Below are 26,424 nucleotides of genomic sequence, written 5' to 3'. Positions count from 1 at the left end.
TAGGGAAATAAGCCTTTATCACATCCTTTTTCTGCTGTTTTTATTTTATTATTTTTTTGTGAGAAGCAGACCATAGCATAGACTGATCTGATGGCCCACATTAAGCAATAGTTTCTTGCTGTAGCAGCAGCTCAGATGCTTCCGTAAATGGAGCATATGATCTGCATTCCTTCAAAGGGATACTGACCATACCCAGCAGTGGGTTCAGCAATTGCACAGTTGCCTTCTATAGCAGAAAAAGACTTACACGGAATATACAGTGCTAAACAAAGTGTGATTCTAATGCTTTCAGTAATTTGGAAAACAAAACCTGCTAGAATAAAGAAGAGAACAAAACCAAGTGTTTGAGAGGACAGACTTTCCTGGTGCGGAGAACTTTTTTTTTTAAACCTAAGTAAAAAATTTTAAAACAAAGACCTTTGCAGTAGCAGTGCTCAAATAAGCACCCAAACAGAAACAACGCATTATCCACAACCCAAGCCAGTGATAGCAAAGGAAGCTGCCTTAGTGTTCTGTACAGCCATGCCATAACAAAACACTGTAATCTATTTGCCAAAGCCATCCTACTGTAAGGCAAGTCTTTATTCCAGCATACAAACTCTCCATTTATGAGAAATAATTGTCTTTAAACTATAACACCAACAGGTATTTACACTAGCTATTTGCCACTGACTAAAACAAGCAAAGAACACCTACATCCAAGTAGTGATGCAAATACTGTGCCTTGCAGAATTGTTCTCACCAGCCATTTTCCTCTAAAGTCACAGCATACCTCCTCCGGAGCCTGTCCACAGTCCAACATATGAAGGCAGAGGAAAAAAAAAACAACTTAGTGTCATTGGAATAAAAATGCTCAGGAGAGCTGCCTTTGAGAGCTGCCCACTGCTCCACCGTCCTTCCCAGGACGCTGCAGCAGTAGCTGTCCAAGCGTTTCAGTACGCTTACAGCAGGCAGCGGGCCAAGTGTGTTTCACTCGCTACCACCCTACTTGTAGTGGCAAAACCCACCTTTTGATGATGAGCAGAGGAAAATGAGCTCAGTAACCGCTCAGGGAAGGAAGAGATTGTCCATCCCTGTGTAGGTTACGACGGGTGGACATTATTGTCTCAAGAAGAAGAGACCAAAGGATCCTGTGCTCCTGCAGACGAAGCTATGCCTGGGTGCTGTTGCTAGTGGGAGGGCAGAAGGCCGCCCAGATACAGGGAAGGAGGTCTCCAAAAGTGGGTTTGGAGGTTGGACAGCTCAGAGCATGTTGCATAGCCAACAGCCCTGTCAGATATGTTGAGGTGACCATCAGAAGAGCATCCAGCAGAAAGGATGACACTGAAGAAGACTCATTAAGGTTCCAGAAAGAAGTGACTCATTCCAACAGGGAAAAAAAGCGTCCCTATGCTAGAGGTGGACATGTGGGAACCTGAATCAGGAACGTGAGCTTAGCATGATTTCTAGGAACAGTGATAGCACCAGAATATGAAGCCAAGGAAACACTAGTGACAGGCATGCAGTAACTCTTTTTTTATAGAGAAAACTGTGGCTTACAATACTACCATAGTCTGTTGTTAATTTTTCTCGATGACAGAAGGAAAGGAGTTAAAGGAAAATGCTGACTTTGAATTTTCAATTAATAGCCATATGCATTCTGGAGATTTTTACACTACAGAAAGAGAAGGACCATTATTACCATGGTCATTGACCTTTTGGACTCAATGGAGCTGAGGAACTGAAGCACAGTAAGGATGGCAGGACTACGAAGTCATAAGAAAGAGACGTCCAGCACCCACCGCTTGAAGTAAGAAGCCATTGAGTAAGCCTGGAGTCTGATGCTGAAGACAGCTACTCCCCGGTACAGCTTCGGCCTACCAGTACCACTGTCATCACCTACTCTGTACTACACTCGTATCATTTTTTTCATATTCTGGATCATATCATGTGGTTAGAAGAGATATGTAAGACCTATAATATATTTCTACTCTACCACTTTCCCCAGTCAATTGTTCAAATATTTAATTATTCCTAACACTCAAACAATAGAAATTAATGGCATAAGATCCAACTGGATCTTCATGCCTCCCTGTGTGATTAAAAGCCCCCCATGATCAGTTTGCTTTGCCATATTTAAGTGCTGTGCTACCTTCCATCCTTTCCATTGATCTGCTGCAATTGTGTATGGTTTGCGTCTTGAGACATTCCCCCCCTCCCCGAACACTTCATTCTTTGAATTCTCTCCAATAGTTCCATTTCCTTTCTGAATTAAGATCAGTCCATCAATATGCAATAATCAAATACTATACGATGGGAAGATTGGTTTTGTTCAGCACAACAATCATTTTTCTGTGTACTGAAGCACAGTAGCAAAAGTCCACAGCGAGCAGACTACAATGACGCCAGATCGTTGGTTTGTTTGTTTATTTTTGTTTGCTTTGTTCATTATTTTTTTAAGTCTTTGCTTTATGATACATAGCCCCTGTGTTGACTATCTTGGTCCAAGCATCCTGCCAAAATCAGTACAAAGCAGTTAACATGATACCATCTTGAACAGTATTAAATGTCAGTGTTATGAGACCAACAGTCTCACACTCTCATACTTTATCACAATCAACCATACTAGAAAAGTAGGAGCCCTTTATGAAGACTGTGGAGGAGGCAGTAACAAATCCTACCCAGTTAAATCATTTGAAGGATAACCTAAAGCTTCATTTGTTTCCCTTTCCTGTTACTTTAGGTATACAAAATGCTGAACGGAAAAAACACTTCTGTTTTGACAGTCCTGACAAACCAAGACATCGTTGACAGTGTCTCTAGAGATAGGAAAACAAATTGAAATAGCCTAGAGATATGTGCCATGAAGCTGAAAGGGAGGCACAAACATAACATGAGAGAAAGGGAGAAAAAAAATATCTAAGCATTAAACAAATAAGATAATGCCATTTGGTGTTGCAAATTCTTCCAAACCAGCCACTACAGCCAAGTGTCATCTTTCTGTGATGTCAAGCTCTGGCCAAACTAGTATCACATCAAAGACGTTATTTTCTACCTGGCCTCAAGGTTGTAGAAGACAAGCTTTTGACTAATTTAACAGGACTTCATTAACATGAAAGCAAAAATCAGGACTAGAAAAGAAAGATGAAGGCACAAAGGGGCAAAGCAAAGTAGCCAAGTACACGTATTTCAGGTCATGGTTGGGACTACAGCAAATTGAGTAAAGGTGTAAGATACCTCAGTCCTTGCTGCCTTCACTTAATCTGAAGGCTTTGTGATTCCAGTGCATCATGATTGAAGTCTGGTGACCACCTTGCTGCTGACTTGCAGGTAAAGCCGCATGTCATTTTACTCAATGAATTCTGAAGGAGGTAAGAGGGGGAAGCCCCCCTGTTCTACCATTTAGGCTTACCTTTCCAAAGAGCAGGTCCACTTCACTGTTCTGCTGTCACACACTCCTATTATCCATCAGATATAATCTCAGTATGTTCTTTAAACCAGTAGGAATTTTTGACTGAATTAAATCTATTTTTATTTTTTTTTCCTGACGTTTACAAATAATTTTATATAACAGAGTTGCCATCTGTTACCTCAAACTACTTTTAGGTCTTTACACAACACATCCTGTGGATGTAGCCTACTTTTTTTGCTAGTAGATATAGTACTTCACAATTGACAACATTGAATACGTTGGACTGTGACTAATAAAACATTTTGGATGGCTTTGTAACAGTAAATGCTCCCCGTGTACTGTCCTATCAGTCACTGTGTCATCTGCAGCTATCACCACAGGCTGCATTTTGCCTTGTAGACCATTGGTAACTGGGTTGAACAATACTGGCATCCATACACAGAACTGCAAGGTTGGGCCTCGGGATGCAACTGCCAGAGTACAGAGGTGCTGGGAAGCAGACCTGTACGCTGCTCGGTTGCGATGTTCACTCTCTGCCCCTCTTCATCCTCTTGTAGAGCAGGAGTGCTTCCTGCTCCACAGCTGCCTGCAACCCCTCCTTCCGCACAGTGTGCTGCGGAGGATACCACAAAGATCTCAAAATTACCGTAAAGGATTTTATGTGCAAATGCCAAGCCCAGCCTTCACATGAGCTGACCGAAGCCATCTGGCCAGGCTTACTGTGATCACTGTGACCAGGCAAGTCACCTGCACTGGGTCTTTTCTGAAGCAGATCCTAATGGCACCTGAGCTGTTTGAGTGCTGCCTCCAAATTCAACTTTAGCTAGTTGCAGCTCACGTGGTGGGTCCTGGGGGTTATCAGGAGACGTGACATCCTAAACACCACGACGCTGTTACAGCAGCAGGGCTGCTGGAAGTACAAGCCTAGGGAAGGGAGGGGAGAACATACTGCAGAAATATTTAAGGGCCTTTGATCCTTCTAGACCTTGCACTGATCATTTTGTTTGGGATTTGATTGTTAACACTATTTATCTACTTTAACCTTTGCACCTTGCTTCCTTACTAAACTATTTTTACTTTTCAACTGTTAAAAAAAATGGTACAACTTAAGTACTTGCTTCCTCTGGCATCCTTCCCCATTTTCTATTCTACTCCAGCCTATAATCATGTACTAAAGTAGCAAAGATAGCAGCTGGGTACAGGATGCACAACAGACCACACACAACATCAAGGACCATCATGACTACGCAGCAATCTTTCAGGTGGTAGAAAGGAGAAAGATGTTCAGGAGGCTGGGGAGCAGTGGGAAAGCTAATGGGAACAAATGGGAAATGAAAGCTTTGTAGTTGGCAGGCTGATAAACCTAAAACGTTTAACGCAGTGCAGCAGTGCTAGCTCTCATACGGTGCAAGCATACAGAATCATAGAATCTTTTAGGTAGGAAAAGACCTCCAGGATCATCAAGTCCAACCGTACCATACGTACCTTGTCAGCCTTAGTTCTAGGCCTTCTAACCAAACCCATGTGAGGTTACACCAAGGTAACCTACTGCATCCATTTCTGACAGCAGCATTTCTTGGCTCCGTATTCAAGTTTTGCTGTATGAAAGGCCACACTGATACTGATGGCACCAACAATGAGCCCAGCTCAAAAGATCACTGCTTCACTGCCACAGTAGATCACTAGGCTGCAGAACCTCAGCATCTGAGAAAGCACTGCGTAAATCAGACATTGTTACATGACACGGAGCAGCGCAGGATAGATATGGACAGTGGCAATGCATGTGTACAACCTGATAACACTTGTGATTACCACCTGGGGAAGAAGACCTCAGGAAGCACAGATGTCACATACTCAGTACAGCCCATTGTATATGTCAGAAGCGGTCCCTAACGAGGTAATGCAGGTGGGTAAGAACATTTAAGGAAGTGATTTATTTTCTGCCTAGCCTGAGGCCTTTAGAGAAGACAACATAGAGAAAAATAGATCCAGTTCGTAGTTCCCTACAGCTGGTAAGTTTCTGCATCACCATGCTACAAGCCACCCAGCGATGCAGATTCAGATTTATGTATTCTGAAGTAGCTGTCCACGTGGTCAGGACTAGAGGAAGCAAGGCTCTCTCCTCTTGGTAAAGAACAAGTTGTAGCACGGCATAGACCTGTAAGGAGGTGCAAGCAGCTTTGCAGACATTAGTGTTTGAAAGATAAGATGACAGAACACCTATGATCCAAACTCCAACTACATCGTTGTAGATGACCTTGTGCCATCCCACATGATGCAGATGGCCTTGAAGCTGTCATTGCTAGACACAAGCAGCAAAAACTAATGCCACAGAGCTGCGAATCAACTCTGCAAGACTTGCTGAAGGGCTGTGGTTTATATAAGACCCTTACATAAATTGTGCATGCTGGTGTAGTCCGTAGGCATGCAACAGCGACTCCCCTCACGGTAACAGCCTGCATTAGCAAGAACTTTGGGATCAGCTTTCCCCCTGTAAAGAACAGCTGCTGGCTTGCAGTACAGAGGTGACCTGTTAATCTGGAAGAAGCCCAGGGCTTCAGCTCCACAAAGAGTCAGATCACTTCGCCCATGCATCTACCGTGCAGGTGCAGCATTTCAGAGAGGGCTGTACTTTGGCCCCACATCCCCCTTCCTTCTAAAATGTGTGTTCGATTTAGGAAGAGAGAGAACAAGAAGAGAGCACATTGTTAAATGCCTACCTCCTTGGCCTCATCTTTCTTCAGGCATACCTCTCAGTTCAGCTACAACGTATCTAAATATCACTCAAAGAAACATGTAACAATGCGATTTATATAACAATGAGATTTATCCAGTCAACATGGGGAATAGAAAAAATGGAGCCAGATGGTGGCTTTTTTTACATGGATTAGTACCTATAATGACCCATAGGTCATTAACTTAGCAATAAAATTTTCAGACGGTTCTGGAAGTCCCACACATCCATACCAGCTGAGGGAACAACACAGAGGCTCTCAAAAAGATGCATCAGTTTTTCAGTTCATGTTTGGCCCCTTGGTGTTCCTTGTTAGGCATACAGCCGCACTTCACCACCGCATGACAGACAAATGTGTTCGCCTGACTGTGCGAGCTGCATGCACCAGTGACTGGTGAATCCCATCATCCTCTACAGAAACACAATTCACCTAAAATATCATTTTATTGGACAAAAGCAATACAGCTTTCACTTAAACCTACCTATGGTCACTACTTCTTGCTTCAAATACTGAAATGCATTTAGCGATTGTAATCAAAGCTTTTTACAACTAAAATGTACTATTAACGGAAGATTTATCTTAATCTTCAAGAAGATTCCTTCAACTGCACACTTACACACATTGCAATACACAGAAGCACAGACAAAAGATGAACAAACAAAATATATTTTATATCAAGTCACGATCTCAGTGCTCAAAGTTGCCAACTCCAGTTTTTGGACAAGCTTCCCCTTTTAGAGCGCGGTCTAGAAACTTTGGGAATGAACAAAATCTCTTTTAGACTGCAAACTAAGCTTCAGACTTAAACACAAGGCATCAGCGGCTGCTTTAAACAAAACAAAATCTAAACAAAAACCCCACGGCACACTGATTTTTACCAGATAAACCAGAAACTAGATTAAGAAGCTGATTTCAAAACAGCTGGAAGTCTGCTCCCATACTTTTTTTGCTTCCACACTTAACTGTTTCCTCTTTGCAGGTGGCATACCAGGATTTCACTTGCCTGTCAGGTCGGAAGTCTTAGCGTCAAGTATCCTTCCAGGGACGCGTGCCGCAGGTAACGCTAGGTCACTTAACAGTTCCTCCTGTGGTATTTCAAAAGGGAACCAAAAGCAAAACCAACCCCTCTCCCTGCGACACACACAAACCCTCACACAGGAGGCAGAGCAAGCGTTACCTCAGCTCGTTCAATGCTGGCATTTTCATACTAATTCCTTCATGGGACAAGGCTTAAGACATGTGTAAGGCAAAATCCCCACTCCTTGCAAAGGATGAAGCGAAGCACAGGGAAAGCAACCCTCCGAACGGGATGAGGCACACTGAGTTGTCTTCAGGTGAAAGGGGAAACACCACACCGCTTTAGTGCTGAGATGCTTAAAAGTTTTCATGCAAGTGAAAAGAATATGATCATTTAAAAAATAAAATAAAATCAACCTTCTTTCAAGCGAAAGAAGACAGTTCTTGGCCACGAAAGTTACTGTGGAGATGGTGGAAAGACAGAATAAGGTGATGAGGGACCAGGAAGGGATCCGATAACCAGTCATTATATACAGTATTTCCAATGTAAATGAAAGTAGATCGCATTCTTTGTATTTATAGTCACTAGTGCCAGCATTTCCTTATGCTAATTTGGTACTCATTCTGACAGAGAACTGAAAGCATCCAGGGACAAATTGGACCTGTAACTTACACTTTAAGTGCTCATGTGCTAATAGATGCAACTCTCCCGAAACTTGCATTTCCTCTTGCTGTCTTAAGCGGCTCCCCAGGCGAGCGGGAGGTCTCGCCCATTGTGCCCAGGGTCTGTTAAAGCAGAAGGACCGCAGCAGCCCCCGCTGAAGGCAAGTTCTCAAATCCCAGTTTTGCTAGCATGGGAACACAGCACTCTCCTTGGTGAGAGAGAGGGCAACCGCACCCTGCAGGGAAGCGACTATTTGGAATCTAAGATTTTAGGTTGATATGTGCCAGTATCTTTAGAAGCAGCATTGACAGACAGTAGCTGGAGGGGTGAGCAGCTGGTGACTGTTCTTCACAAAATAGGTAAGACAATAGCGCAAAAAGACATCAAACCAGGGAATAAGAGCATCTAAAGCTTAATCGACTATGCTGTGAATCTCAATGCATTTTTATTATTCCATGAGTCAAAAGAAGTGCTCAGAAAAGCTACAGAGGAACATTTCTTGCAGTACTTTCTCATCCAGCACAGCAAACAATACACAATAGGGATACTATAAACTAAATAACTTTGCACAGAAATTCCATCAACTCAGCCATGTGCCTATTTTAATGTTTCTATAACAAATTCACACAAGAAGTTTGACTGAGTGAAACCTCTGAAGAATAAAAGGGGGAGAAAAAAAAATCAGCAAGAGACAATGCCATAGACAATAATGTGCCAGCAGTACAGCTTTTTAATTGGCATGATGCAATTTTTCTTTCCAAACTAATTCATCAAATCACAATAAAGGATCACTGAATTTGCAAGACATGAGCTACTCTTTCCATTTTAGGTTTTTCCACAGCATTTTCAGAAAGAACAGCTTCAATTTTGCAACATCACTGAGATGAGGCTGTTCCACTGAAGAATTAATCGTTTTTGCCTTGAAGCATGATGTCGCAGCATTATTCATATAAATAAGCTGTGTAAGTTGGACAGTTAAGCAATAAATACTGAGACTGTGACAAAGCTAAGAATGAACTTGCCTGGACTCTCATTTCTGTACTTTGAATGCAAGACTGAGAAGTCTTCTGAATTAAGAAATGTAAGGATATCCCTAAAGCAAAGCTAAACCTCTTGAATGCAACTCCCTGAGGAAGCTGATGTATGTTGCTAAAGCCCACCAAGCCATACGTAACCAAGACCTACATGGCCATAAGGACAAACCACCGCATGCATTACACAACACCTCAGCAGTAGTTCCTCTGACCTGCGTTATTTTAGTAGTTCTATCTTATTTTAGTATAGGCTCTTGACATTCTCCTGAACTTTCAAGTCACCATCCAGAGCATGAAGAATTGATTGCTCAGGCAGCAAACAAAGTTTAAGGGAAATATTCTACACAGGAGGTGAAAAAGTCTTCAATGGTAGTATATGGAACATCTCCCATTGATTCTATCCACCCCAGAAAAAAAAAAAAAACAGTGACAAAGGAAGCCAAGTCCTAGTTTTACCCAAGTTCCCTGAGCATAGGAAGGGAAGGCAAGATAGAGGACAATTTCACACCACCCACCTACAGGCACTTCGCTTAGCTGAAAAGCTCCTTCACCTCCCTTGCAATCAACCTTCAGAGACAAGCTCCTTTGAAAGGACAATTCAGATAAAATTATGTTAGGGCACTTGAAAGCATCATTTGCATCAAGGATCTAGCTCTGCCTCCTCCGCTGAGGAGAGAGGGACTGGTGGATTAGCCAGTTAAAATAGATGCCTAAAGGTAGATGGTGAAAATACCACCGTAACTTCCAGAGCAAACCTCAAGGGGCTCTGTTTGGGAAATGTTTCTTTGGGTATGAACAGCAGGCACCTATTGTATCCTAATGCCCTTTTCAGTCACAGTTGGAAAAAAAGCCAGGGTATGTTTGAGTTTGTGGATGGTCAGCAAACAATCATGATAGCTTTTTCCCTCCTCCCACCCCCCCAAGAGAATCTACAAGCAAGAATGCTCAGCATGTTATTAATGAGCATAAGGACATGCAGCTTTTAAAAAGTTTAAGTTATAGCAGAGCTTGAATTACCAGATAACATATTGCACAGCATACAAATAAAGTATTATCAAATAAAATTTGTCAGCAAAAACAACATTCCCTACATTCTGCAGGGCACTTCACATTCAGCAGAGGTGGAAGAGCAACCTTTGTATATGGTCTAAACCCATAAAGAGTTCTAAAACTTCAAAAATGAGGCAAAGAAACTGAAATATCTGTAAGTTTACCTAACTCTTCCCAACATTATAAATACATTAGATCTGTGAATTAGAAGCAGTACTAAGGCACCAACTTATCTTAAAGTGTTTAGCTATAAACTTTCACTATGCACTCAAAGGATTAACCATCACCTAATTGCACTCAGATCTTTTAATTACTGAAACGTTAACTCATTTTTAAAAACATAAGAGACAGTTATGCACATTTACTGTAAATGTTTTAATGCATTTCAAGTTTAAGCCATTGTAATAAGTGGTCAGCACACTAAGGTTCAATCAAAACGATACCTTTAGCCATTACTATAAACATACCAGCAATTTTAATTAATTCACAGTAGCAGGTTCATGGGCTTGCTTTTCACAATAAGTAAATCACAATACAGAAAAGAAAAGCATCTCAGAAGTTCACCTATAAAAATTGTTAGCTCCAAGCTGTACAATTAGTCAACACTAACAACTGTAGAACAACTATCTTTTCAATGTAAAGTGCTAATTTACATATTTTCACCTTTGCTAGACACTCAGAATTTTTACTATTCAAATAAGAGCATTTAAGATCACACATACAAGTTTTGCACAATCAGAACACAGAAAATACAAGTTAGTCATTGATCTCTTGTCTTCACGAAATAGAAAATCCACCTTTCAGTGGTGCCATGTGAATAATAAGCATTAGAAAAAAAAACGCAGACACCCGCTCTTCAGCCCAAATTCAAGCGCCCTCCGAACAGTGTGAAACTAATGGTTTTTCATCCAGCCTGCGAAAGAAACAATATCCTACTGACAGGGTCAAACCCCACGCGTCTCATGGCCAAGGCTAGGCTCCTGCAGGAGTAGGAGGAGAAGGAATTGTTGCCACCTCAGCAGCATGCAATCCCGGGAAAACAAAGGGGATTCCCATTGCCATTGTCTTCATCTGCAGCTGATCATCACCAGCACTAGCAAGGCAGTAGCTTGCGCAGTTATCTCCACAGCGGGCAATGTCACAACCCGACCAACAGCACAAACTACTACCTCAGCCAGGGCCCTGGTGCGCCCGGCCCCTCCTGAAAGGGGGAAAAGGAGCAGACAGACAACGCGTCTACGGCAAATGGAATTAGAGGGAAGAAACAGCAGAGAGATAAAAGGGCTCTGGGGTCTTTTGATGATCCTCTTGTCTCCTTTATCTGCTGCAGACATCAACCAGACTCCTCTCGCCTGACTGTGGAAAGCAAAGGGAAACCCCGCCCAGCTCCCTCCCCAGCTTTGCCCTTTTCCTTGCATGACCTGCAGCCGAGGCGGCGAGCGCTCCGTTTATCAGATACATTACAGACCCCAGCTGGTACAGTAAAGATCGCGTTTAGTTTCAAACAGCCACGGCTCCGCCAGCCTATAACAGATGGGGAAGGGAGGGGAGGGGAAGGGAAGGGAAGGGAAAGGAAGGAGGGAGGAAAGGGGAGAGAGAAACGGGGGAAGGGGGTGAAGAGAGACACACGCCAGGCAGGCAGGCAGGCAGGCAGGCAGCCACCACCCCGAGCCCCCGCAGCCCCCCGCAGCCCTCCTCGTCCGCCTCGCCCGGGACCGGGGCAGCCCCGGCAGCCCCCCCTGCCCTGCCCGCTGCCCTCACCGCCGCCCCGAGCCCCCCGTCCCCTCCCCGGGGCTCCCCCCCTCGCTGGGGAGGAGGGCGCCGAGCCGCCGTGGCGCAGCCCGGGCAGGGGGGAGCCGCTCGCCTTGCCGAGGCCGCAGACGAAGCGGGGGGGCCCCGCTCCCGCCGCGGCTCCGTCCCCGTCCCCCGCCGCCGCCGCCGCCTGTGTCCGGCCGAGCCATGGAGATGGCTCGGGGCGGGGGGAGAGAGGGGCTCATCCGCCGCCCACGTGACTGGACGTGTCACTCACCCGGCCGGCGCCATCTTGAAGAGGGAGGGGGGGACGCGCTGCCCCCGGCGGGTAGTCAAGATGGCGCGGGCCGGCGGAAGGGGGGGGGGGGGCGCTATTCACAGAAGGGCGCTGCGCCGCGCCGCCGCAGCTCTGCCCCTCGCTTCCCGCCGGGCTGCGCAGGAGGGCGTTACGCTGGCGTGCGGGGGGTGGCGGCAGGGAGAGGCTCCCGCTCTCGATCCGGGGCTCCCCGCGAGAGGCGGGAAAAGCCGCGGGCGGGGCGGGAGGCGGCACCCGGCACCCCGCACCCCCACCCGGGGCGGCCTCCCGGGGCCGTCTGCGAGGAGAAGCAGCGAGCCCCCGGGCGGCACCTCGGCCCGTGCCGGTCCCCAGGCTGCCAGCCTTCAGGGTGGCGGGGGCAGCAGAAGAATAAGTACCGATACACGAGAGGAAGGAGGCTGCCAGAGTCAAACCCACAGACGCAGTTCGCTTTGGGAAGATGGTGCTAGCATCAGCGATGCAGAATGTGGAAATATAACCCAGCCTCCAGCCACCACCAAACGAAACACAATAGCCTCCGAGTTTCCAGCGCAAAACGACCTACAAATGGGTCCGAGAATAAAATCCATGCCTTCGCTGACAACTCGCAGCAAATTTGTAGTTGAGAAAATCACACCAGAAAGCAGCCAAAACACTGCCCCCTTAAAGAAACTGGAGAGCCAAAGATTAAAATACTTCATTATGATCCCGTAGTTGGCTGTTTTAAAGTTGCTACCTATATTAGGCAACAGGGTTTGTTACATCGATTGCTTGTTTAAACGTCATTTAAACCAGTGACAGCTTAGAAAAAATGGACCAGGAGTTTCTGGTATGTTTATAAAGTATGTAGGTTTCTGATACTGCAAAGTTGAAGAACACTACAGCTCCTGGTGCCTCCAGCCCCCTTTCTCCCGACTCCTGTGTAAAGCCATGTGATGGTATTTCTCACGGGGACAGCAAGAGTCAGTGATTCTGCTCTTTGGGGTCAGCTCAGAAGCAGCAAAGTATCACAAAGAAATGGCTGCACCAAGTAAATGCAGGCTCTGGTCCTACTCGGTTAAGTTTGCGTACAGATGAATAAACAATTCTGAAAAAGAAACGATCTAAAATTGAGAAAATATGTTTATTTTAAAAAAAATGAGAAAAGCAAAAGTTTGCTAGTTCCATGGCTTTTTTTCCCCCTATCCAAAAATTCAGATAGATTTGTTTATACCAAGATTATATTTCAAAAGCTATTACTAGTGGGAAAAAATCCTATATACATAGTAAGAATATTTAGTTTTTAGTTAAGACCAGATTATTTTTTGGCTTTAAAACAAACAAACAAACAAACAATTTTCCTCTCCTTCCTGTTCTAAGGATATTTCAACTATATAATGTTAAGCAACTTTTCTAAAAGTCATGTCTTGGTGACTCCTTTTCCTGAATTAAGGTACCTTTTACATTCATTAATTAAACGAACTGAAATGAATTAAAATGAAACTAAAAGCTAATGGCAGATACTCAGCATAATTCACAAATTTAGAATACGTCAAACCAGAACAACTACACTGATATTTTCTTTTGGGATTTACATTTATCTGAAATCTAGAAGTTATTAAAGTAGATGCTGGAAAGTAATGGGAAAGCAACTAAAAGGCTGGAACACATGCAACGCTGCAGATGGATGCGGGCACCAAGCAGCAAGCTGCCAGTCCACGGCATTTGTGGGAGCCACGCGCCTCTGTGATACCCTCACAATGTCCCACACCCTGTAATGCAAAGCTCTGAGAGATTTTGAGGGTTGATGCCCTCAGTTACTTTTAGTAAGTCAAGTCTTCTTTACTGAGAATGTGAATGTGTAAAGACTTTCAAAGAAGTCATGCTTAGTAGCAAATACTTTCTCATCTCCCTTAGAGGTGAGAAATTCAGATGCCAAAAATAAGCATTCAGGCACCAAGTTATATGTATCAGAAGTAACTGTAACCTTGTTGACCTGAAACTCGGTTGAAAGCAGCAGTTAAATGTATTAAAAGAAATAAAATCTCTGGTAAGGAGTGTGCAAAAATGTAGCAGGACTTGAAATGTTCAGTTCAGTTTACTGAGCTCGTGACAACAACTTAATACTGTCATTTACTCATCCAAATTGTGGAACTTACGGAAAACCACAGCAGATCAGTAGCAAGGAGAGTTTAAGGTTGAGAAAGGGCCACATTTTCTACACTAATAGTAACTATAGAGCTTGTAATTCCTATCTGAGTATTTAGACTAATGCCATGACTACAGAGAATCCTACCCTGGCACACAGAGAGGTTACAAGAAATAGGGGGGGGGGGGGGGGGGGGGGAAGAGCCAAACCTTGGAATAGGCCCTTGCAAACGATGTGTTAAAACAAACAAACAAAGTGCTCTTAGGGTAGATAAAAAAAAAATATAGCACCATCGACATGTTGCAGTAGGGAGGTCAGCTGCATTTACTTTGGCTACTATTTTTTGGTGAGATTCATCTTCCCTCTTTTGAGCTGCCTAAAGTAAACTGAAAAAAATAAAATAAAATAAAAACTAACAAACCAACAAACAACCATAAAACAGCAGATGTCTAACCCTAAAGTAGTTGTCCTATATTCCCATAGCATGTACTGGGACTTCTACATGATAACTTCTCTGGCCTCTTTTAGGATGGAATGGATGTCCTGATAGGACTAGCTATTCGTCTTCCCTAGTTGTAAATGAAAGCCAGGCTACTTAATTTTGGGGTGCAACTCAAACTTTTAGAAGATTAATCCAACTTGTATTTCTTAAAGCAAATACTCTAGATTACCTCTCTGGTAAGAGTGTCTCCTGAGTTTGAAACTTTTCCACAAATAGTGAATGACCTGTTTTTAATAATGACAAATAAGCAGGGAACTATGTTTTTTACCTTATTTTGCATCTGTATTTGTCTTTCCTAAAAGTTTACTACTTCATTAGCAATTATTTAGATGTTGTTTTGCAATTAAATGTAGTATTTGCACTGAGATTGCCAATCTTTGTCTAATTAGGAAATTCATTTACACATTTAACAACTGAATAGCTTATTTAGTAGATTCTAAATGGTTACAATTTATTTTATCAGAAAATGGTTCTGAATACATCTTTCCTGATTATTTAACATTTTATTAGTTTGCATTGAGCTCTATCTGGATGCAAAGTAGAATTATAGGGAGAATAGCATTCAAAATAATTATTTCTTAGACTGGTCTATTTTGAATGTTTTGGATACATTCAGGAAACACACATTGTTACAAAGAAGACAGAACTAATTGTTTCTAGCTAGCACTGCATTCAGCTTTTAGACACAGTACATTTTCCCCTCACAAATCTATCCTATGCATGGAAGAGGAAAAAGCAAGCTTTCCACTTTTTTAACTCCTAATCTTTCTCCAAACTGGTTGTTTGAATTGAGCTGGATAAAGTGAAATTGAACTGAAAGAAGAAGCTACTGCAAACATACCATGGTTTAGCTCTAAAAACTTGCTTCTTACTCTCTAAAGAGGCAGGGCTGCATACTAGATTCATCAATTCACTGCGTTCTCTTTAAGGCTTTGGCAACATGTAACTGCTTAAAATTTTAAGAGATTATAGTGCACACAGCTTTAACAGGGGATGTCATATATTAAGGGAAAATATTTAATTTAAATCAGTCTTTTCTAAAATAAACATTTATCTTTCCTCATTTGTTCTAGGAAGTACTGTCTGCAGACTCTAGGGCTCATTTTAGTGGTAAGGCAGTGCCATATTATGCTACAATGCCAAGCCCAGAGGCATGAACAGATATTCAGTAAGTATAACTCTAAGTAATAGTTCTGATGTACTCCAGAAACCAGTTCTTTGTACATGCGCATGTGAGTAGTACTACGTACATAATACTCCTAGTCCCCTTCCGTGCTTCCTCATGAAAGACATTGATCAAAACCAGACTTCTCTCTGTGCTTTTTAAAGGCCCTTTGTTGGTAGCAATCCAGTTTTGGCTGCCATTTTTTGTGGGGCCTCTGAGTCCCTTCCCTGATATGACCAGGCATCAGTCTGTGATGTGATGGGGGAAAGAAGTGGGAGTCCTCTGGTAAGAAAGCCAGAAAAATAAGCAATTTTCTGACAACTTTAATAGTTCCAAGTAAGAAATAGTTAACATTAAGAACAGCAGACAAGGCAATGTCAAGTTTCAACTTCCCAACAGTCTGTCATCCTCACCAGCCTCTGCAGTCTTGAAGCTGTGAACTTTGGAAATATTACTGGTCATGGCCAAGTCGCTTGGCTCATGGCAAGTCTAAAGCAGACATTCTGTACACAGAGAGCAGTAGTTATCATTCCATCTTGAATACCAGGGTGTGCGAAAGCAAAACAGGCATCTGACTTACAAGTGATTTCCTTTCTTACTTACCTATGGGCAATCCCTCCTGAAAAACTAAGGGGGAAAAACGAACAAACAATAAACCCAACAACGACCCTCCTCAACAATCTTAAACTTCCAGGCACAGGCTGAGGCCTTTGAGTATGTTTCAACTATGGAGTATTTTTGATCAAAGAATAAGATGGTAGTCATCCTTTCTGTTGGGAACATGCTTCAGGTGAAAAGAGGATTACAGTGTTGACAAATGAGATTCCTTAAGAAGTTCATAAGGTGGGCAGCTGGACCACTGGTGGGAATAAACGTGTTGACATGAAAAGCCTATGATACTGAGTTTAAAAATGAGTTTATCTGAGAATTTCCCTAAATGTAGATGATAAAGGAAATTTGAGCAATGATCACTCATTTCTTGGCTGCAGACAGCATAGCAAATACACTCAGATAAGGCCAAAACATGCAGGTATTGTACCTTTTTTTTTTCTTTAATCAAATCTGTTTCATAATGAAGACATAAATGCTTAAATAAGAAACTCAGAAATAGAAGGATCAGTTCTTAGCATGTTACTGTCGAACTGATAGGACACAACTACTACATCCTGAATCAGAACACACAAAAAAATGAATGTGAATGGTAACTAATGCATTGTAGTTCTTCTATATGATGAACTCTACAATGCAACAAAGTAAAACCCTGTTGGTAGTAGCACTCATTACTATTTTATTTCAATAATTCTTTCCTGTCTTTGATACATCTTAATTCTTTGAGACTTAACATACACCATTAAGTTGAAATAGTTTAAAACAGAGTGAGTAGGAGGTGAGTAGTATTTATTTGACAGAAAATAGAAAACTGCACATTTTTCTAAATGAAGTTTTGACTATATAGTTTAAATACAATTACACCATAATTGTATAGATTAAAAATTATAATATTAAATTATGGATTATGCACAGAAATTTATCAGCTGAGAAAGCTTATATAAAATGTTAACTTTTAATTGTTTAAAAAGATGTTTAGACTTGACTTATACTTCTATTAACAGACATTGCTGCAAAACATGTTTTCAGAGCTAGTTTTGATAGTGTTAATGACAGCTGTATGCACAGATAAGCATTTTTATACTGGAGCAATTTCCTAAGGAAAACCATCAAAACTATTTTGAAATTCAGCCTCCTATTCAATAAAGATGGCAAAATTAAATGGAAAGAACTCTCTGCTACTTGAGTGCAGCATCTTACAGTCATCTGGATGAACTACATCCTGTTGTTTGGGTGACAATTTTCCCAGTTGAGAAGTTGAGTTATAATCCTGTTTTCTAGCCTACTTGTAATACTAATTTTCATGCAATTTCACCTTTTTTTGGTGAAAGACTTCTGTGTAATTCAAAATCTAAAGAGAATTTTTTGGACATCCTGCCTATATCATTATCTCTCTATTTTCCACTGAATAAAACCTAAAGGCTGTAAGAAGCAAAGAAATGCTGAGTTCTAATGTATTTCATCACAAGAAACGAGTAGCCTTGTCTGATACATATTCCAGCATTCAAGAAGGAAACACCACAACTCTAATATGCTTGTATTAATATGGCAAAACACACATTTATAACAAACATACTTGTGAAACATAAAGAGTATTTACTCCCCAAATGAAACCTATGTTTTACATGAACTATTACAGTCATTTTTATTGCACTTGCCCTGATATGAAAAATACTGTGTAGACAAATAGGTGTCCCTGCTTCCACAACTTACAACTGAAGGAAAGTGCACACCAGAAAAGTATTGTCAGAAAAATAAGGGCAGAAAATGCAGGGGTAAAGAAAGAATACTGGTATACCTGATCGTTCTTCAATACATGGTGTCTTAAAGTAACCGATCAGATGGCAAAATAGTAAGTGATAATGCAGTAAAAGTTATCAACTTACTGTTAAGTCATTTAAAGAGATCAAACAAATGTCCATGAACAGATCCCATTCTTAAGACAGTTGGTAACTAGTTTGGGAAGACAGGAAATAAAATGCTTCTTAGTGGTAAAAGCTTGCAATAGCTTGCATTTGTGATACAGCAGGAATTGGATACTTTTTCTCTAAACAAACAAACAAAAAAATAATGCAACGTGGAACTCTAGCTTTAAAAAACTTAAGGAGAAAAGAGCAACTATTTGGCTGGAATGAATTCCTGCTTATATGCACAGCTCATGCAGTCCTTCTGATCTGAATGAGTAAAATGAACAAAACTGAAAGAAACAAGCTTTTATACTGCCAGATTTGGAACAATTGAAAGTAGTCTCAAAATCCAGTGGAATAATACATATCCTTTTCAACACATACAAACAGGTGAAATTCATACTTCAGTATGTTTTTTTTTTTTTTTAATTTTTTTTTCTGCATTGCTGACATAGGTGTCAAGCAATGGAAAGTAACAAATCACTCTGCTTCCCCAATACATATTTTGTCTCCCACTAGCTATCCAGTCGCACAGGCTAAATAACTGCTACAAGAGCCTTAGCTGCTTGTGTGAACCTCATCACTTGTGTGACCCAAATTCTAAATGAAATAGGAATTACAAAGAATTTACTTGTTATTCCACGTGACTGTAAAGATTACTTCAAAATGTTAGACATTAACATGTTTACTTCATTTACTCCTATATACTGCAATAATCACATACAGTACAATTCCAGAGTACTATTTGCAAGAAAAAAAAAAATTAGAATTTCTGTAATCTTCCCTTATAGCTGTGTTTAGACAGATAATGTTAAAAATAAGGCTAAACACTACTCTACAGTGCCTGTTACAATTGCTTTAGGCTGAAGAAGAGAACAAATAGATGAACCCTGAGGAGAGTTGCTAGTTCACACTTTGTTACACTAAGCAAGGTCTCAATTCAATTTATCTGAATACCAGGGCACATATAGCAAACTATAAATATAAATCTACTCCCCTTTGTCAGAGCAAGTGGAGAAAACGTCAAAAACACAGAGAGAAAAAAATTATGAGTAGAGTTACATGCAAAGGTACAACAGAAGGATGCTTTTATCTCAACTCCAATTTTAAATGATTCCAATTTTTTTCTCACATTACTGTGAAGTAAAGAAACAAAACCACATCCAAACAGGAAAATAAAAGAGCATGGCAGCAGAACTCGCTGCTATATGTAAGGACACAGCTGCAGTGTCCTAGTGTTGTCATCACGTAATCTGAAATTAATTTCCAAGAATTATGGATATACTCCAAGTTACTGGAGTCTGAGGCTACACAATTGAGGAAATTCCAAAGAATTAGATGTGGCAGACTATGATCTTTTGACACAGTCAGTGTTGATCATCTTTTTTCCCCTTGTGAAGTTACACAGTAGAATCTCCACTGAATACAATGAAACATGAATTAAACCAACTTACTGCTTCTGAAGACACCGTAAAATGCATTAATTTATCACATTTTTAAAGCACAAAATATTACTGGAAGTTATCACCAACCTATGTTTTAAGAGGCAAATTTTTTAACCAGTGCAGAAATTCAACTAATTACTTTCTATAATTTTGCTTTTCTCAGAGAATACAAATATTCTGTCAATTAATATTTTGTTGATGGAACTGTATTTGTACGGATGTAACCTACATCTGCCATTAGTTTGCATCCCAATTCGGATCCACAAAACCTGTACCATAGCTGCCTCATTTATACCTTTCTGACACTTCGGAAACTGAAATACTCCAATCTAAACATCCTTATAGGCACCATAGCAGTATCTACAGTCAAAATGTGCACCGCTCACAGTGCAACTGTGTGCAGCACTTCCTTCTTTCACTTGGAGAGCCTCATCTTATGAGGATTCAAACTGAAGGTTGCAGAAGATGACTGCCCACAACAGGAAATAAATAGCAAGCTGCAAATTCAATGTGAACAAACAGTAAAAGACACAGAAATGAGCTGTACAGGAACAGATAAGGAGAAAACATGTTTTTTTTGTTGTTTTGCTTTGTTTTTTCCTTTCCAACAACAGCAGTATCCTGAACATCTAAACAATTTTCTGTAAACTACATTGCTGACTAGGACTTGTGTTTGCCATGGGCAGAGATATACTGAGGGAAAAAAAAGTTATCGATCTCACTAAAAGTGTCTTGCCTGAAAAGTTCAAGGCCAGCTACATGAAGGTTTGCCATTTGGCAAGAAGGAACAACCTAGGTGTTGGTGGGAAAAGAAAAAAAAGAATATAATGATAAACTGTTGAAGTATCTCAGACGCTCCGACTTGCAGGTGTAATTAATAGTGACCATGTATTTCACGTGGCTTAATGTCTTGTAACGTACCGGGAACAGTGGCAGATACACCAGAGGGCTGTGCTGCCATCCAGAGGCACCTGGACAGGCTGGAGAAATAGGCTGATAGGAACCTCGAAGTTCAGCAAGGAGAAGTGCCGAGTCCTGCACCTGGGGAAGAACAACCTCAGGCACCAGTACACGCTGGGGGCCACTTGGCTGGAAAGCAGCTCTGTAGAAAAGGACCTTGGAGTCCTGCTGGACACCAAGTTGAACATGAGCCAGCTGTGTGTCCTTGCCACTAAGGAGGCTAATGGTGTCCTGGGCTGCATCAGGCATTGCATTGCCAGCAGGTTGAGAGAGGTGATCCTTCTCCTATATTCATCACTAGTGAGGCCACACCTGGAGTTAGGCGTCCAGTTCTAGGCTCCCCAGAATGAGACCAACAAAGGGCCACCAAGATGATCAAAGGCCTGGAGCACCTCTCCTATGAGGAAGGGCTGAGAGAGCTGGGACTGTTCAGCCTGGAGAAGAGAAAGCTCAGGGGAATCTTATTAATGTACAATAATACCTGAAGGGAGAGTGCAAAGACAGAAGTAGGCTCTTTTCAGTGGTGCCCAGTGCTAGGACAAGAGGTAGTGGGCACAAACTGGAACAGAGGAGGTTCCATCTAAACATCAGGAAGCACTTATTTACTGGGCAAGTAACTGAGCACTGGCACAGGCTGTCCAGATAGGTTGTGGAATCTTCCTTCTTGGAGCTGTCTGGATGTGGTCCTGGGCAACCTGCTCGAGGTGTCCCTGCTTAAGCAGGTGGGTTGGACCAGATGGCCTCCAGAGGTCCCTTCCCACCTCATCCATTCTGTGATGTTGTGAACAAGACATTGATAAGAGCCAGTAGGGAAGCAAGCAAATGTACAAGGGAACAAAACGGATGCCCTGGTAGATAAGCATGTCTGATAATAAGCAAATTAACTACTATATGTTACTTCTAAGAATATTTTTTCCATTAAAAATTCCCAGTTTGAGCCATCTATTCCTTTTTCTTAGAGCTACTTACGTCATCTTAAATCCCTGCGTACACCGAGGCATACCCTCAAATCCCTTGGCACCGAGACATACAAGTTTTCCCAAATAATCCAAAATTTTGATATGGACCCTTGTAATAACGTAGAAGACCCTCACATTTTTTCTTTTGTTTTGCAATATGAATCTTTGTTAAGGTTGGGGAGAGGAAGAAGAAAGCTGAAGAATGTCATTACATTCAGCAATTAACGTTTATCCCCTAGTTTCCAGCTGACATACATCTGTACAATCAGCTGAGCCCCCTTTCTAGATGATTTCAGCAACACAATGCAGACCCCAATCATGAAAATGCCTGTTTGCTTTATTTCACATGCCTAGGCAAACCTACAGAATTGAGCACATGGGTTTACTTGATGGGCAGCATTAATTAAATTAATTAACAAGATTTGTCTTGCTAGGAATGGATATAAAACTATGCAATTTAAATATTCAAAAAATGCTGTTTGCATCAAAGAGGCCCTAAGAATATTTAGCCAAAAGTACAAATGGAAACAAGAATCTGATACTTCAAAGTTGGAGGAAATATTCTAGTGCTGGGTAAGAAGGCAAAGCAACTAGAATAACTCTTATTTACAAACAAAATTAGTCAATTAAAAACGTATTTTCTAAACCAGGTATCTTTGCTTTCAGTTCTCAAACTACTTATACAAAATACAAGAAAGCAGTTTGAGTACGGTCAGCCTCAACTTGTATGTCCAAAACATGCCCCAAATAGAATAAATATTTTTCATGTGGTAATTAAGAGGAAAGGAAGGAAGTTTAACTGATTGGTAGTTTATTTCAGTCTTTAGAAGATTAATATCCATGGCTGGTAAAGTACTCTACGCTTTAGAGCTGAGTAGGACTTACACACCCACGTACCCTCTTTTTAAAATATAGATAAAGGTGAAGACATGCTTCATTTAAGACAGAATGTATCTGTTATCACTGAAAAAAAAACAATTAGAAATTAATTGGAAACAAACTCATCCACAGTTTGGTCTGCATGCCTTTTGCCAGAATTTCTAGCAGATAGATAGATTTTAAACCAAATTAATACCCTTCCCCTGCCTGACCCCTTGCTTATTTTCTTTAAGGACCCAATAGGCCTTGTCTTATCTTTCACTAAGTAGTAGAGCAGTTGCAAGGTTTTCAATTTCAGAGCATGACAACGTTATTATTTGTACCTGGGACCCAGGTCTGCAGTATACTGGAACTGCTTCTCCAAATAGGCTATTTTGATTTAAATTCTATTACTGGAAAGTGCTTGTTTCTTTAATGTAAAATGTGTGTTCTTTTAAAAACTATCCACACTCGAAGATTAAGTTCCATGCAATGTTGTCAAAGACATATGTGCAAGCTCTTGAAGCCTCTTTAATATCCTTTTTAAAAGGATCGTAAACTGGAGTCTTAGGGGAGCAAGCTCTTCAAAGCTGTGCTTGCGTAACAGCATTTCACATGGGGTACTTCTAACCCTGACCAGTTCCTCACACCCTCACTTGAAGCTCCTACAAATTCTCCATCTATTCACATGTACCAATTAATATCTCTTTAGTCAGCAAACAGTAAAGCAAACATATAATACCACTTCTTATGCATGATAATCACTTTTAATATCTACAAAAAACTTCAAGGAACAAAAACCTAAAGGTAAGCTCTGAAACCAATAGAAAGGCACCCGTCTTTTCTTTTTTTCTCTCAAAACATTTGGCATTTGTGCTTTCACATCACAGCTTAAAAATATGTGAATACAGGTGAAACATTATTGAGATAATTCATTAAATAAAAATTTAAATGCTATGTTACAAACTTTAAAAACAATACTATTAAAAGTGTTTTGTTTTAATTGTGTATTATGTGAAAGTAAAAGAAAATTCACATTTATTTAATGACAAATTTTACTGCACTTCTAAATGAGTAACTAACTTCAAAAATACACTTCTCATGGTTTTATATCAGACAGTATATAATTAAAAGGTTAGAACAATTTGGGTTTAAAAGACATTACAAAACAAAGCACTTAAAATTATTGAACAAAATATTACAGCCAAGTACTTCAGATATTTGAAATCACCTTTCTTGGGTCATGATTCAAAGACTATGATATCTGCAAGTAAGGTCAAAAAAGGCTAATGACCCCCGAGTATTATTTTTTTTTTTTAAAGCAAGGCTGCAACTACAAAAATGGATAGATTTGAGTATAACAAACATCTTAAATATTTTATGAAGTGAGGTATGGTAGTGTTGAAGTGCTACAGTGGATTTCTGCATATTCAAACTTATTTCAGGTCAACTACTTTGAAGTTTGAGATCAGCAGGCTACTGACTGCTTGCTGCAATCTTTTGTCGTATGACCTCTTCATTTAGATGTTCAATGGCCACAGAGAAGATACATTCAATTAAGCAAAAACTAAGAACATGATCAGATATGAATGATCATATCTGGCAATTTAGAAGGCAAACTGTAAGTAAAAATGCAAGCATACAACTTATAATAAATACATTTTCAAGCATTTAACATTATCAATATTTTAAAAAGAATTTAAATAATAAATGCAACTATTTTATACAGAACTGTACCATTTATTATACACACAAGTATATCAGTTCCCTTTGTTTACAAAGGCTGGTTACAGATATATGGAATGTTACAGTACCATCTTGCATAAAATTTTAGTACAATTCGTACTTCAAAAAAGGGTGCAAAACACCAGCCTAATAAATCTGACTGAATTGAAATATTTTTAATTACATCATTAACACATACACAACAAGCTGTACATAAGCCCACTTTTCAATCACCACTTCAAGATACTGTAGCAAGTACATTAGATTATAAATGATTCCAACTACTCAGTTAAATTTATTAAAGGTTTGCACTGCTACTCACTCTGGAACCTTTGAGATATAGGCTGTACTCATGAATTACTGAGCTCTTGTTAGTACAGTTAAAAGGCAGTCAACATTAGTTGCCAAGTACTAGCCACAAGAGATTTCCTCAGAGAAACTTCACCTGGGAACAAACATTTTTGGATACTTTTTTTCCTTCAAAAATTAAAAAAAAAAAAAAAGTTTTATGGGGTCAAGACTCTCCGTTCTGTACCTTGGATGCTGGTGGATGCATGAAGTCCTTAAAGGGAACAAGTGCCTCTTTCAGAGCAGAGCACACTTCCGAGGAGGAGCAGGTGATACATTCTACTAAAGTCGGGTACAAGGCAATAACTTGCGCCCATGTGTTAGCATCAACTGCAATGAAGAAAAGAACAGATTAGATCACTTCGTACCATCCAAGTTCTTGCAATACATTTGTAGATACACAAGTAAGTTAAGAACACGCTCAGATGCCTAAACACAGGTACCTAGTGCTATACAGACACTAAGACATCTCTACATGGTCCTCAGCCATGATGCAGGATTTGCAGGAGAGCCATACTCTTCTGCAGCAGCAGCTGCAAGCCAAATGGGATATCCATAAAACGGCACCACACACTTGTGTTTCTACACAATTCATTAACTAAGTTTTCTGGATGAAGAATAACTGACAAATTGAAGATACTACTTTTGTTAAGTCCATAACGCACATACATTTTCTGCCTGCTTTTCTCAGTTGTTGGTAGAAAGCTGAATTGGACACACTTCACTTTTGGAAATGTCATCAATGAGGCCTACTAATTTCAAAGCAATCCAGGCTATAAGAACTATAGAAAGCAGAGGAAGAAACACTGTACCAAGACACTGGAATATCCATGGTAAATTTCGTTAGTCCAACAAGTGAAATTAAACATTGTTAATGAATCTTATTTATTACATCATTTCCTCATTTGTCTCTGTTTTATCTTCATTTCAAGAGAGAACTAAACCCTGATTTCAGATAGCATTTTTATTACAGAAATAAAATGATTAAAAGCTAGGACAAGTGGGTGTGAAGTGATTCTCCAGTGGCCCTCTTATAAGAAAGTACGCCGCAGTTTTGGGACTCACTACCACATGCTGATCAATGTAGAATGTCTCTCATTGCAGGAAGAGGGATATGGGGAATAGTCCAGCTGAGCTGGCTATTTTACCCCTCTAAACCAAAACCTCGCCAAAGTAGCACTTCAGCCCAAAAACTTTATGTTCTCTGGAGTACTTCTATCACAGACTCACAGAATGGTTTGGGTTGGAAGGGCCCTTAAAGCCCACCCAGCTCCAACCCCCTGCCATGGTCAGGGACACCTCCCACCAGACCAGGCTGCCCAAAGCCCCATCCAGCCTGGCCTTGAGCACCTCCAGGGATGGGGTATCCACAGCTTCTTGACAACCTGTTCTGGTGCCTCACCACCCTCAGAATAAATCATTTCCTTCTCATATCTAATCTAAATCTTTCTTCTTTGAGTTTGAAGCCGTTTCCTCTTTCCCTATCACTACACCCCCTGACAAAGAGTCCCTCCCCAGCTTTCCTTTCTCCTGCTTTTCCCTTTAGGTACAGGAAGGCCACTACAAGGTCTCCATGGAGCCTTCTCTTCTCCAGGATGAACAACCCCAACTCCTTTGGCCTGTCTTCATAGGAGAGGTGCTCCAGCCCTCTGATCATCGTCTGCCCTCAGCCTTTTGCTGTCAGCCTGGGAAACAGCACTATCAACATGCCTGCTCACTGATGCTGCAAACGAAAATCCACTCACCTAGGTTTTTCTGGAAAGGCTACTTTGTTTCAGGACTGACAAGGTTTTTTTCCCTTCCTCACAATATCAAAAAAAAAAAAAAAAGGGAGGTAGAGGGAACCAATATATATGCTATTCTGTCAGAGCTGCGGAGTA

General features: G+C 41.0%; 1 protein-coding gene across 3 annotated transcripts in view; it reads right to left on the bottom strand.

The window, feature by feature from the left end:
- Positions 1-8,230: 8,230 nt before the first annotated feature.
- The window catches only part of MON2 (MON2 homolog, regulator of endosome-to-Golgi trafficking), an 87,802-nt gene continuing 69,608 nt past the window's right edge, over positions 8,231-26,424 (bottom strand). For all 3 annotated transcript variants that reach the window (XM_048065377.2, XM_048065378.2, XM_048065373.2), the window contains one exon: positions 8,231-24,874. In XM_048065377.2, the coding sequence (XP_047921334.1) occupies positions 24,711-24,874 (164 nt within the window). In that variant the 3' untranslated portion in view covers positions 8,231-24,710. The remainder of the gene's footprint in view (positions 24,875-26,424) is intronic.

The sequence above is a fragment of the Anser cygnoides genome, chromosome 1 (genome assembly GCF_040182565.1).
Source record: "Anser cygnoides isolate HZ-2024a breed goose chromosome 1, Taihu_goose_T2T_genome, whole genome shotgun sequence".
Classification (NCBI taxonomy): Eukaryota; Metazoa; Chordata; class Aves; order Anseriformes; family Anatidae; genus Anser; species Anser cygnoides.
Note: the sequence above shows the minus strand (reverse complement) of the source record. Positions and strands in the feature narration are given on the sequence as shown.